Source organism: Camellia sinensis, chromosome 6 (genome assembly GCF_055761805.1).
Source record: "Camellia sinensis isolate YWXY chromosome 6, ASM5576180v1, whole genome shotgun sequence".
Lineage (NCBI taxonomy): Eukaryota > Viridiplantae > Streptophyta > Magnoliopsida > Ericales > Theaceae > Camellia > Camellia sinensis.
Window position 1 is genome coordinate 196,971,149 of NC_138966.1, and position 12,185 is coordinate 196,983,333.

General features: G+C 34.5%; 1 protein-coding gene across 36 annotated transcripts; it reads right to left on the reverse strand.

The window, feature by feature from the left end:
• Positions 1–310: 310 nt before the first annotated feature.
• Positions 311–11,776, reverse strand: LOC145792179 (organelle RRM domain-containing protein 1, chloroplastic-like). Of its 36 annotated transcripts, none has more exons than XR_014331483.1 (16): positions 11,468–11,693; positions 9,242–11,193; positions 9,077–9,159; positions 8,169–8,255; positions 5,859–6,158; positions 4,794–4,901; positions 4,223–4,304; positions 4,016–4,131; positions 3,651–3,714; positions 2,934–3,056; positions 2,721–2,842; positions 2,145–2,207; positions 1,919–2,002; positions 1,572–1,781; positions 1,200–1,437; positions 311–756 (listed from the first exon to the last, which is right to left on the reverse strand). XR_014331483.1 is itself a non-coding variant. In XM_082872890.1 (13 exons), exons 9-11 carry the CDS (start codon positions 2,212–2,214, stop codon positions 1,662–1,664), a joined length of 237 nt encoding a protein of 78 aa, XP_082729016.1. In that variant the 5' UTR covers positions 2,215–2,403; positions 2,721–2,842; positions 2,934–3,056; positions 3,651–4,131; positions 4,223–4,304; positions 4,794–4,920; positions 5,859–6,158; positions 8,169–8,255; positions 9,077–11,776; the 3' UTR covers positions 311–756; positions 1,200–1,437; positions 1,572–1,661. The 36 variants fall into 36 exon arrangements, 1 of the variants encoding a protein (XP_082729016.1); XR_014331460.1 differs by having other exon boundaries at positions 1,919–2,025; positions 2,145–2,299; positions 4,794–4,920; positions 11,468–11,666; XR_014331454.1 differs by having other exon boundaries at positions 1,919–2,025; positions 2,145–2,403; positions 4,794–4,920; positions 11,468–11,666.
• Between the last annotated feature and the right edge of the window lie 409 nt (positions 11,777–12,185).

Sequence of the window (12,185 nt, forward strand, 5' to 3'; positions counted from 1 at the left end):
GTCGGTAAATGTTGCCATTTGCCAACGATTTGTTTGTCGCTAAAACTTTACTTTTGGCAATGACAAATTAGTTTTGGCAAAAAATACATTTCTACCAGCACAATATGAGTAGGCAAAAATAAACTTTTAGGGCACATTTACGTCGGTAAATGTTGCCATTTGCCAACGATTTGGTTGCCGATAAAGCTATACTTTTTTAGCAAAAAATACACTTTTAGCAACACAATATGAGTGGGCAAAAATAAACTTTTGGCTACACATTTACCGACAAGTTGTTTGTCGAGAAAGCTTTACTTTTTGACAACAATAATTTTTGTAGCGGCAAAAAAAATTGAAAATCATTTATATTTTTTTATAAGATTTACATATTTACAAGAGGCATCCCTCAGGTACTACTATTACAAACTAATAACATTGATATTAAATCACCTAAAGTTGATGTGTAGACAAAAAAAATACTGTTGAAAAATATGCTTTTGGAAGCGGGTGTATAAAACCTGAAAGGATAAACTCACTAAAATACTCAAATACATCCAAATTGTGAACCCATAGTAAAAACAGCAGATAACAAAATGAAAACATGAAACTAACAACCACCCAAATTTGTAGCAGACCAGCATCTAGTAGCAGCCTGCTTCACAGCAACATTGCAGCAGCAGCAGCAGCCCAGCAAAATTCTACAACAGCACACCGGCGGCAACAGCAGCAGCAGACCGACAGCAGACCAACAAGCAACAACCATCAGCCACTAGTGCTCTGAAAAATGAGAGAAGAAAAACAGTTAATCATTGGGGGGGGAGGGGGGGAATTTGGGGAAATCCTCTCTAATAATAGCGAGGCAGGGTGGGTTTCCATTACGTACGGATTTAATTGCCATCCATAATTCTACCCAAAAGATTCCACCAATGAATCTCCTTCATCAACAAAATCAACAAAAAATAACTATCTACTATGTAGACAATCCAACAACAAAAAAGTAGCATGATTTAAAGACGACTGATTAAGTTGCCATTTCTTTGTAGACAACATGTGCATGACTGGGGATTATTTGATATCAAACCAATAACCCATCTTGTGCAAGTCACTATCTCGAGTACAAATGCAATGTATGTTTTTAGTAATTTCTCTAAGAACGTAATGAAAATGAACTCTTATGATTAGATGGATTAAAAAAATGATGCATTATTGTTAGAACTTACATCGTTCCTGCCACACGGGTACTGACATGAGTCATGTTGGCTGGGATAAGTTTTGGTAGACCAAAATCTGAAATTTTGGGTGTCAAGTCTTTGTCGAGGAGAATATTGCTAGTTTTGATATCTCGATGAACGATATGTGGTCGCACTTCCTCATGAAGAATGGCAAGTCCCCGTGCAATCCCAACGCAAATTCTAGTTCGTGTTCGCCAACTAAACTGGATGCTACTGTAACTTCCACCTGAAAGCCAAGGTCATGATAATGATGATGATGCTTTAAAGCTAAAGTTCGTAAATTGAGGTGCCAAATTTGTGTTTTTATGCCAATCCAACAAGTGTAAGAGTACCAAACTAAGAACGGATAGATTAAATTACCAATAAGTGTTTGCGCAAGGCTGTTATTCTCAAGGTAGTTGTAGACCAGAATTCTATGATCTTCATCCACGCAACAGCCATAGAGCTTGACTAAATTTTGTGCTCTATATCTAAAATCACTCTAATCTCTGTCAAGAACTCCTTCACTCCCTGTTTTGATTCAGGTGAAAGAACCTTTATTGCGGTAACATTCCCATTTTAAAGCCATCCCTAACCATCAATAAGCAAATTTTATTTGAAAACAATGTGTTAGTCTACAGAAGCAAGACCATAAATTAGTATTTTATTATATGATGATAAAGTTAGCATTATTGTGGAAATATGTCAACCAAATATACGCCTATTACCTTATGATCCATGCTTTCTAGAGCTAGCAGGGCATCGTCTTGACTAGTGTACTGAATAGAAGCATACCCCTTTGACCTCTTCACCTTTTCATCCATAACAAGCTTAACTGTCAGTGCAACTAGATAGAATTAGCAAACTTGAAGCATGTACTGGAACAAATAGGTAGACATGACACTTTCTTTTTCTTTTTTTCATGAACCAAGGAAAAAAATATATGAAACATACCTTCGGCTATCTGGCCAAAATTTTCCTTCCTTAAACAAGTCTCAGTGGTGGAATATGACATATCTGTCATTCATGATGCAAGGTAAGAACTTATGTCCGGGCAACAATTGATGTCATCTTGAAGAGAAATAGAGAATTTGGGCATTCAACAGATACTGAAATAGTCCATTGTCTTTCACTTAGAAGTTGAGATGAGTGCATTGCATTTGAAAGCATTTGAATATATGTACAACTACTCTTTTGCAAGTGTTAACCAAAACTACACAAATACAATTTCACAATGTCAGCTTTAATTTATAGGATAGAAAGATTACATATGTATCTACAGCATACTAGATTTCTCCTAATTCTACTAGAAAAAAGACTCAGAAATAGAGAATTTTGGCTCTTTGACCATTAAGACTTTTCTATACCCAATAAAATCACAAATAACAATCCAATAATATTCAACCTTTACAGTTTTCAACGTTCATATAATATTCAAATTCATTATAGGCTATGAACATATAATACAAATGACAAAATATAGCATGCATACACAGTCTAGTCCAAAAATAAGAATATACTAGTTGTTACCTTCCCTTCAAGATGCATGCCTGACAGGTGCAACTTCACCCACATTCCGCAACCCATTCTCTTCCAGCAAGTATTGCACTCATATCATCTGCAGTACGAAAATTCATCCCCAACTCCAAAACCTGCATTTAAAGATTTGTAATTAATAGATCATATCCAATTTTATTACAGCTGAAAGGTTTGTTGGTTCTTTAGCATACTTCTGTAACTTACATTCATGAAGCAGAGCCGAACTCTTTCCCTACTCAGTCTGTGTTCCTTAGTTGTAAATTGTATGTATAAAACAGTCCTTAATGCACCTTAGCGAGCCATTTGATGAAGATAAAAGGTTTTTATCTGTAATTTTTTTCCCAGTTTAGTTTGAAATTGCAAATATAACTTGACAATCATGATACTGTAATCTTACTTTATTCACTGAACACGGTCTCTTCAAATTCCATGAATATACATCACACATTTGGAAATTAATCTTACTGTATTGTCCTTGTAGATTAACAATCATAGAGTACAGTTTTAGACATACTAAATGCTATAATCTGCTGTTTCTGCATTACCAGTCACACAGTTGGAGGTATATTGGACAGAGCCATTGAAGCAGAGGACAAAAAACATGGAGATTTATTGAGGCTGGTGATACTTCCTCTCTTCTAACTCTCTTCTGTGTCTACTATTGGCTGTTCTGCTATACACTATGGTCACTTTAAAAATCCTTTCGTTATTTACATTATGTTACTATAATGTGAGCAGGATCATGTTGAGGGCTACCTTGAAATGTAAGCATTTTCACTTCCATCATCTAATCTAACCTACATACAGATACATCTCTAACATAATCAATGTGGCAGATCAAATAGAAAAGAAATGTAGTGAACTTCCTTACTTGACAGCAACAGAAAATTAAGTACACAAATGTGGAAAATAAAACCAAACCTTGTTCAAAAGGGCACCTGGCTGGATCCCCAAAATACTGAGACAATGAATCTGCACTTCTTCCCTGCAAGATAAATGTGTCGGTATACTTAACTAAGCAAGAACTTGCAGATTTTAACAAAAGAAAATCAAACCAAATTTACTGCTGAATTTTCCACTAAGATTAAAATTTCAGTATTGGCAAATCCCCTTTATTTTATATCTCAGCATCACTGCCAACAAACATACACTAGTTTTGTCATGAAACTAGAATTATGTACATCTATGAAGATCCAACAATTCCTTTACAAAAAGAAGAGTCAGCATTTTTCCTTTCAAGCATATTTCTAAATTTTTCTCTTTTACAGAAAACATTGTATGCCTACTCCTGGGCATAAATCAAGTTCCTGAGGTCGCTAATGCATCAATGTCATTTTATTGTTCCTTGCACGAGCATCAGACAACTTAAGTAGGCTGTCCAATTTGAATCCTATGGCAGATCCTGAAATACAAATGAGGACATCAATGCCAAAAGCTTTCCACCAAACAAAATATTACAGATCATAACATACTTCAATCTCACAGAATAATACCTCAAGCAGTGCCTTGGTTCAATGCATATCCTATAGTGAGAATCGTCTGCATTACTTGATGTAATCTTGCAGATTCTTTTACCTATAATAACGGGTATGATAGTAAGGTTCTGGGAGCTGTGTTTTTGTAAAGTGATAAAACAAAAAGGAGAGATTTAGCCCCTCAATAAAGCTTTGTATAAGGGGTGAAAAACACCACCTGGTCAAGCGAAACCATGAACATGTTAAATGGGTCATCAATCTAACTAGAGGTTCCAACTGTCTTCAAATACTTCAAAAAAAATAAAGTAGGTAGAAAGAGAGAATAAAAAGGGTTTCAATAGTTTTCAGAGTTATGCAACCACCAAACTTGACTAGTTCAAGGACCAGGGCAGTTGGAACCATCTAACAGCCTCAACTGCTGGATCCATCATTACGCACATTGGTCTTGTCTAAGTTTTCACACAACGCACCACATACTACCCCAATTCTCTTTTAACCTCACAAGAATCCACCACAAAATTAATCACAGATATAGATTGAAGAGGGAAGTTGAACAGATGAAATGGAATGCAATCAGGATTAAAAATACCTGGTGAAATTCAACAAGGAGATTATTGCTCGCAAGATATCTCTCAACTGATAAAGCAGCAATGCATCCTAAACCTGCTGCAGTTATGGCTTGCCTCCTTTCATGATCCTATATGAAGACCGGGAAACTGAAATACAAGTCTCAAAAAATTACAAGTTCAATGACTAATACAAATCTGTAAGATCATCATATACATGTTGGGCCCATTCCCTAACAGTTCATAATTTAAAATTAACCAAATTACCCTTAACTACTAAAATTTAATAAAACATAAATAAATCTATCTTGCCCATTTGTTCTCTGTAATACTTCTTTTAATACTAAATTAGAAATAATTACCTTTTAATCAATAACAAAGAGAATGTATTAAAGGAAGTTCAACAGAGAACAAGTGGCCAAGAAGTCCACCAGCACAAGCTAAAAGCAAGATAAAAAACTGAAAGATTACATATCACACACAGCTTTCCAATATCTAACAATAAAAAATAAGGAAGTCTCCTTGAAAGAGGGGGCCGATGAAGCCCAAAAATATACAAAACAGAAAATTTTATCCCATAAACCCCTTAAATCTTCTATATTTATCCTCAAACACTCCTGAATTTCTTAGCGTGTCTTAGATAAATCTAAACATACCCCGTTAATGTTAGTGCAGATTCAGCAATATGACTCGGCATAAATTGATCCTTCAAAGCACGAATAGTTATCAAAGTTATTTTCTCTAAGACTCTTTTAACATATTGAGTCCTCCATGTATACTTCACTCATTCCATAACTGTTCATCTAAGAAAGGAAATACAGTATCATGGAAATATTTGTGCACTAGGATTGCACTAAAATTGTATACATCTCTTCCACCAGATATATATGCATTTGGTGAAAGTGTCCTGCAGCAGCCAAACCTAATCTGTCCTACACCTTACTGATGGAGTTTCATTTCCCAAATGAGTAATTAATCCATTTTGAAATGCCAAAGCAGCACATTTTGGGGCATGTAATGAACCTGGAGAGTTCCATAAAATAACAAACAGAAGCAGGAAATAATCAAGTAACATTTGACATAGTTACCTGTACATCTCCGGCAGCAAATACACCTTCAATAGAAGTTTTTGCAGTACCCTCCACCAATACATAACCTTAGCTGTCAAGTTCAATTTGGCCTTCCAAAAATTGGCTATTTGGTGAATGACCTATCCCATAGAATAAGCCTTTTGCCTCAAGCACAGACTCGTCCCTAGTGTCAACTTTTCTAACCAAAATGCCAGACATTTGCCCTGTCGTATTGCTAACAATATCCAGAGTCTTTGTATTGAAGTGCACGGTGATATTTGGATTGTTGTAAACTCAGAAACATTCGCCATAATCAACCTGTTAAACAAACATTCAGGGAGTTGAAACTCAACATCTAAATTGTTCATTAGTAATTCTATTCACCAAATGGGGTGAAAAGAGCAACCCATCCCATTAAATACATCAAACTCGTATAACAAGAAAGAATCAAACTAGAACATGCATCCAAAAAGAAGGGGGCCACACACATGTGAGGGAATAGAAAACAACCACCACCATAAAGCAAACTTTGGGTCAAAGTTTCATATCCAGATATCATAATGCCCCCACACGCAATCATGTTAAACAATACAAGTTTAGGGGCAATACTCAATAACGAACTTAGGGGCAATACCACAACCAAAGAATTAGCATAAACATACCAACTAGGAAGCACAAATGCTTTTAAAAAGGTGCCCTGTGCGTATGGTGGTACGTGTTAGACACCAACACTCTTTGGACATGCCCCAACACTGTGAACGTATTGTATATTTAGCATTAGAGCATTAGAATTTCCTTTTAAGAGTTTCCTATTTTGTTCTTTCCTAATGTGTTTAGTGCATCTCTCTACTTAAGAAACATTCGGTCTTGTAATTGATTAAGAGATTAATGCAAAACTAATTTTCTCTCTTTCTCCTCTACCAAGTTCTGAGACCTTGACAATGGGGGTTATGAGAAACAACCACCCACCAATGCTGGACACACATCCTATCATTTTTCAAATCTTTTAAAACCAAACACACTTCAAACATTGGCGGCACACATCTCCCTTAGACGTGACACATGTAATTTATCTAGTCATACCGGAAAATCATTTTGGTGGTGTGCCACCCACTAGCAAGGGGCTTTTTTAATTTTAGGAATTCAAACGCCTAAAACTTCCAATTTGTTTTGGAATAGAGCTTTTTAAAATAAATATAAAAATAATGTAAATTTAAACATATTAATCCCTCTTCCTTTAGCTTTTTAAATTTGAGAATCCAAAAGCTTAAAACTTCCAATTTGTTTTAAAATAGAGGTTTTTAAAATAAATATGAGGAGTGACGTGTCAAGAAGATGATTAGTTGATATTTAAATATTCTCTAATTATCAACCAATCATCTGCTTGACACATTACTGAGTCTAGAAAGTGCATCTAAAAAGTGAACTTGTATATCATTTTCCTTATTATTATTTTGATATCTATTTATTTTTTCCCATGTCCATGTTTTTTTTATTTAAAATTTCCCTGTTAATGCGTACATATTGTATCACAGCCGCATGGTGTATACATGTATTCAGGCTTCTTATTATCCTAGCAAATCATCATATTATCTGGAAAATGTTTCCACTGGAAGCAAAATAGGAGCCATGGGTAATTTACTAATTGATTCAGGACAACACTGACCCGAAACAGTTGCTTAGGGTTGAAGATACTAACTACAGAGCTTAAGACCAGGATGACTAGTAAGCTTGCAAAATGTTGGGGGTAATAGTAGTATCTTTAGCTTGAAAAATTTATTAATCCGGGTTACCATATTATTGTAGCATCCTACTGATAAGCCTCACACATTGCATAATTAAGAGCATCATACAACACCATCTAGGAAGGTAACATAGTTACCAGTGAAATATGTCTCTTTGCTTCATTAAAAGCCCATTATCATATCTAAGTATAAAAAATAAGTAATTATAACCACAGAAAACAGTTTTAAGAGCCCAGTTTTAAGAAAGCAACACTTAGTGCTATGCGCCCAAATAGTAAATTGAAAGTCTAACATGCTTTTAGAAAGCAAAGTCCTCTATTGGTCAAATATAAAACTACTCTTCAATATATCATTTAAAACAACTACAAGAAGATAAAAATAACTCTGTATTCCTATAAATTAATTGAGGTATTAATTAAACAAAAGAAAAGAGATGTACATTCTGCTAGCTGCAATTGCCGCTGATAAACAATGGAACAAAACTAATAATAAAGCGGATCTACTGCAGCACTGACAACTATGATAGAATTTGTGCAAAAAGTTGACCTTAAGTAAATTGAATTTCAAGTTTCATAAGCAGTACCTTATGTGGAAGATTGGAGTAAAGTAAAACAAATGAGAAAATTGGAAGAATGTAGAACAAAACCCTCCTATCAAGAAAAACCCCAATCTGCAACAAATATGTTACATCAAGTTAGAAAGGGGGAAATGTACTTTAACTCAAGTTGGACAATTTCAAAGAGATCCAAATTCTAAGCAACATGTATGCTGTATAGAATTTTAACTAAATGTCACTACATCAAAAGATCTGCAAACTATTATTACACTAAAACATGAATAGTTTAAGAAAAAGAAAAGCCTCGCTAGCTATTTATGCAAACAAAAACCAACTCAGAGAAGCATTTAACATTAAAGATTCTTAAATAAGTTCTTATGCTTATAAAACATGTAATATGATTAGCAGGCGAAATGACCATCAGTACTTTACTGAGCTCAAAAGAAAAAACATTTCTCGGGACCACTTTTCTAGTAAGATATAATACCCACTACACTGCACTCCAGAGTTGTTAACCATGACAATAGAGAAGAATCTGAAAAACGTAGACATCCAATCCAAGCAGCAAGCATATCTCATCACACTGTGACTGAACAACTAGCATATACACAAGAATGAGATGCCTGGCAAGGCAAGAAAGAGCTTTTTATATCAGTTTCTAGACTTACCAAAAAGAGAGGATATGAAGCAAGCAACGAGCGGGGAAGTGCTGAAGTGAAGTACCAATAAAATGGGATGTGTCTAGAGTAAATATTGAGGAACAAATAAAATATGAATTTCACAAGATACTCTAGTTATGTCAAGGGTGTATTTTGACGAGAGTTTTGAGGAATTTATGACATAAAAAGTATAATAGAGTAGCACAAACAGACCACTACCTGAGCATAGCTGAGCAGCCAAGAATTAAAACACCCAAAAAACAGTAGCAAACTTACCAACAACATAGCACACCAGAGACCATCACAGCAGCAACCATGCCCAGACCACCCTCAGCCATTGACACAGATTCCAGTGAACACTGCTTCCATATGAAGAATACATCTAATTAAACAAACTGACATATGCATAGCTCAGCTCCTATTCCTAATGCAATATTGAACCTGCTGCCATGTCATGATCCTTGCTCCATTTAGCAGCAACTAAAAGTGATAACTCAGAGCCCACCCAGCAACGGGGCAGCCTCCTTATAAGCCCAGAGAACTCGAGGCCAATCCACAGCAATAGACAACAATATCACCAACCTCAAGGCCACACTCCAAAACAGCATGTCAATTTAGTATCAGTTAGGTAAAACAGCATGTAAATCCAAATCTTTTAGAAGAAAAATTCCAATAAATATTAGAAAATACAAAGTAATTAGTTTGTAGTTAATAACATTTCTATAAGGGAGAAAAAAGAAAAATTTTAGACTTAAATTCATATACAACAAATTAGATATTAGCATATTCCTATCGATGTGTATTTTTAATAGAAGCCACTGAAGTCAAGGAGCATTTAACCAAAAAATAACATGATATGCAAAACTTCTGCACCTGCTTTCACTTTTTCTCCTTTCTCCCCCCCCTAAGGTTAGGCTCCAAACCTTCAACCCAATGCTTTTTGAAAAGGCAGAAGGATAACAATTTCTCATTTGCAAAATTCAAGAATAGGAACATTGTTACAGTTGAAAGTTAATCATGTCACATAACAAACAGAGGCTTGGTTTCAAAAAATTAAGCCTTAACATGCCTAAGAAAGTTAATCAAAACTAACAAGTAAATGACAACAACATACTGACAGTCTAGCAAGCGCAATGATTTCAGCTTATGGATGACATATAAATGGTAATTTGGCTTCTTTGTGATATTATTATCAAGAAGACTAAGAAACTGCAGCTTAGGGAGTGATGCAAGAGGATCAATCTCAACCAAATTCGTTAGTTGATTGTTAGTGAGAACCAAAGTATACAACTTGGGCAAGAACTCTGCAAATCCACAAAACAGAACATATCAAGCTTATGTTTGCTGAATAAGCATTATATTTTGTGATTTATTCACATTTTTATTTCACCAAACTTTTCATCTCCTTGGTGATTTCTCATATATAACATGATAAGCTTCAAATATAGCCATTTTCTTTATATATATATCTATACACAAGATCCAGAGGATTGCACCCGCCCATTGATAGTGAGTATCCTGTGGAGGCCAAATGGCCCATTTCACTAGCATAGAAAATGAAGGTAGAAACATTATCAGTTATGTACAACTATTTAGATTTTTTAATAATGTTTTCATCTTTCCATTTCAAAATTATGAGTCATTCAGATAATGGCATCTAATTTAATAACTATTCATTTTGTTTTTTGCTATTTATGAAATAAAGAAGTCCATGTTACTCAAGGAGAAACAAAACAGAGCTGAAGCCAGCCATACATGAACAATTGATGCTATCACATCTTAAGTCTAAATGGCCCATTAATTCCACTCCCACAGGTCAACTACCCCTAGACCACACACAAAAAGCACTAAAAAAAGGTACAATTCATAGCTCTAAACCCCACCAATTCATAGACCTCGTATTTTTTCCCTTTTGCATAGAGAAATTGACACTCGACGCAAGGAGAGAAAGGAATTCATAGAAATTAAGTGAGGTGTTCACTTGTAATAATACTATAGAGATATAGATAGATATGTATTAAAATAACACCCACAAGAAAACAATATAAAAGCATAGGAAGAGCCAGCCATTCTTAGTGGCATTTTATCAAGCACCTAGGAGGCATAAATAACATATATATAGTTTTCTTCTCTGCTAGACAGTAGAAATAAAATAGAGATACATAGAGATACCTAAGAAAACATAGATTCACAAACATACCCAGCCAAAAACAACAAAGAGAAACAGAGAAGTAATCATCGTACACATAACACAAATCATCTTGATATGGAGAGTCACGATTTTGGTATATGTTAATATTTAGATACATACAAACATATGCAAACGTCACACAAAGACAAGGAAGAGAATCACCTCATACGAATTTTCTTTCCAGCAAAAACCTAGCACAAATCTTGAATAAAGAGAGAATGGTGAAAGTAAAATAGGAACCATTAGAAGTAAAAATCAAAATTACCTGAAAAATTGGCAATGACAACGAAACCTTAATTTTTCAATCAAAACCCCCCAAATAAAAACCCAAAATTCTCAATTTAAAACTTAACTTCTCAAAATTTTTATTTTTATTTTTCAATTAAAGTCCCCAAATCACTAAACATATACATGAAATAGAACAAATGGTGATAGAAAAATCTGAACAGAGTTTGGCTAGAAACAGAAAAATCTACCTCCAAAGGGCTTCGGGACTACCGTGTTTGCCTCTCAATCTCCACCGATTCAATTGATAGTAGAACTTTGAAGAACAACGGTTTGAAGAACCCTTTCCCCTTCCAACCAATTCACTGCCTTTCTTCTCCCTCTGTCCCACAATCAGTGTCTTGTAGGTCGCCCATGCGGTTTCGTTAAAAATCAATTTTATTGTAGTGTATGACATAAAAGATGAAATTATATAAAAATAATAAAAAGAAAATTAATTTTTTTTTAGTTTTTTAGTAGAAAAAAAATTAAACTAAGTTTATGAAAATAAAATCAAACATATTGAAATTGATAATCTAACCACATTTTTTAGAAAAGTTTAAATTAACTCAAATTAGCCATGTCAACTTAAGAGTATGTTTAGCCTTGATGGGTTCATTTTGTGATCTAATTCAATGATCACTTTAATTTTACAATTCAATAACTAGAATATTTAAAACTCTTTCAAAAGTTATAATAAAAACACAAATCAATAAATCACCTGTTTCACTAGTAAAACTTTTACCGACGAATAGTGTTATCGTCGCTAAATGTTTAACTCTTTGCCCACGCCAACTTGTCGTCACCAAAAGTAAATACACTAATAGCAACGCTCATTGTGTTGGTAAAAAATAAGCCTTGTAGCTAAAACTTTTGAAATTTTGGTGCCAACAAATAATTTTTGTGCTTAAAGAATGTTATGCTTTTTTA

Coding starts and splice junctions, on each gene's coding strand:
- LOC145792179 (XM_082872890.1), bottom strand. CDS start 2,214: ATGACAGATATGTCATATTCCACCACTGAGACTTGTTTAAGGAAGGAA. Junction 2,026..2,144: donor TTTTGGCCAGATAGCCGAAG/GTATGTTTCATA, acceptor TTGCACTGACAG/TTAAGCTTGTTATGGATGAA. Junction 1,722..1,918: donor TAGAAAGCATGGATCATAAG/GTAATAGGCGTA, acceptor GAATCAAAACAG/GGAGTGAAGGAGTTCTTGAC.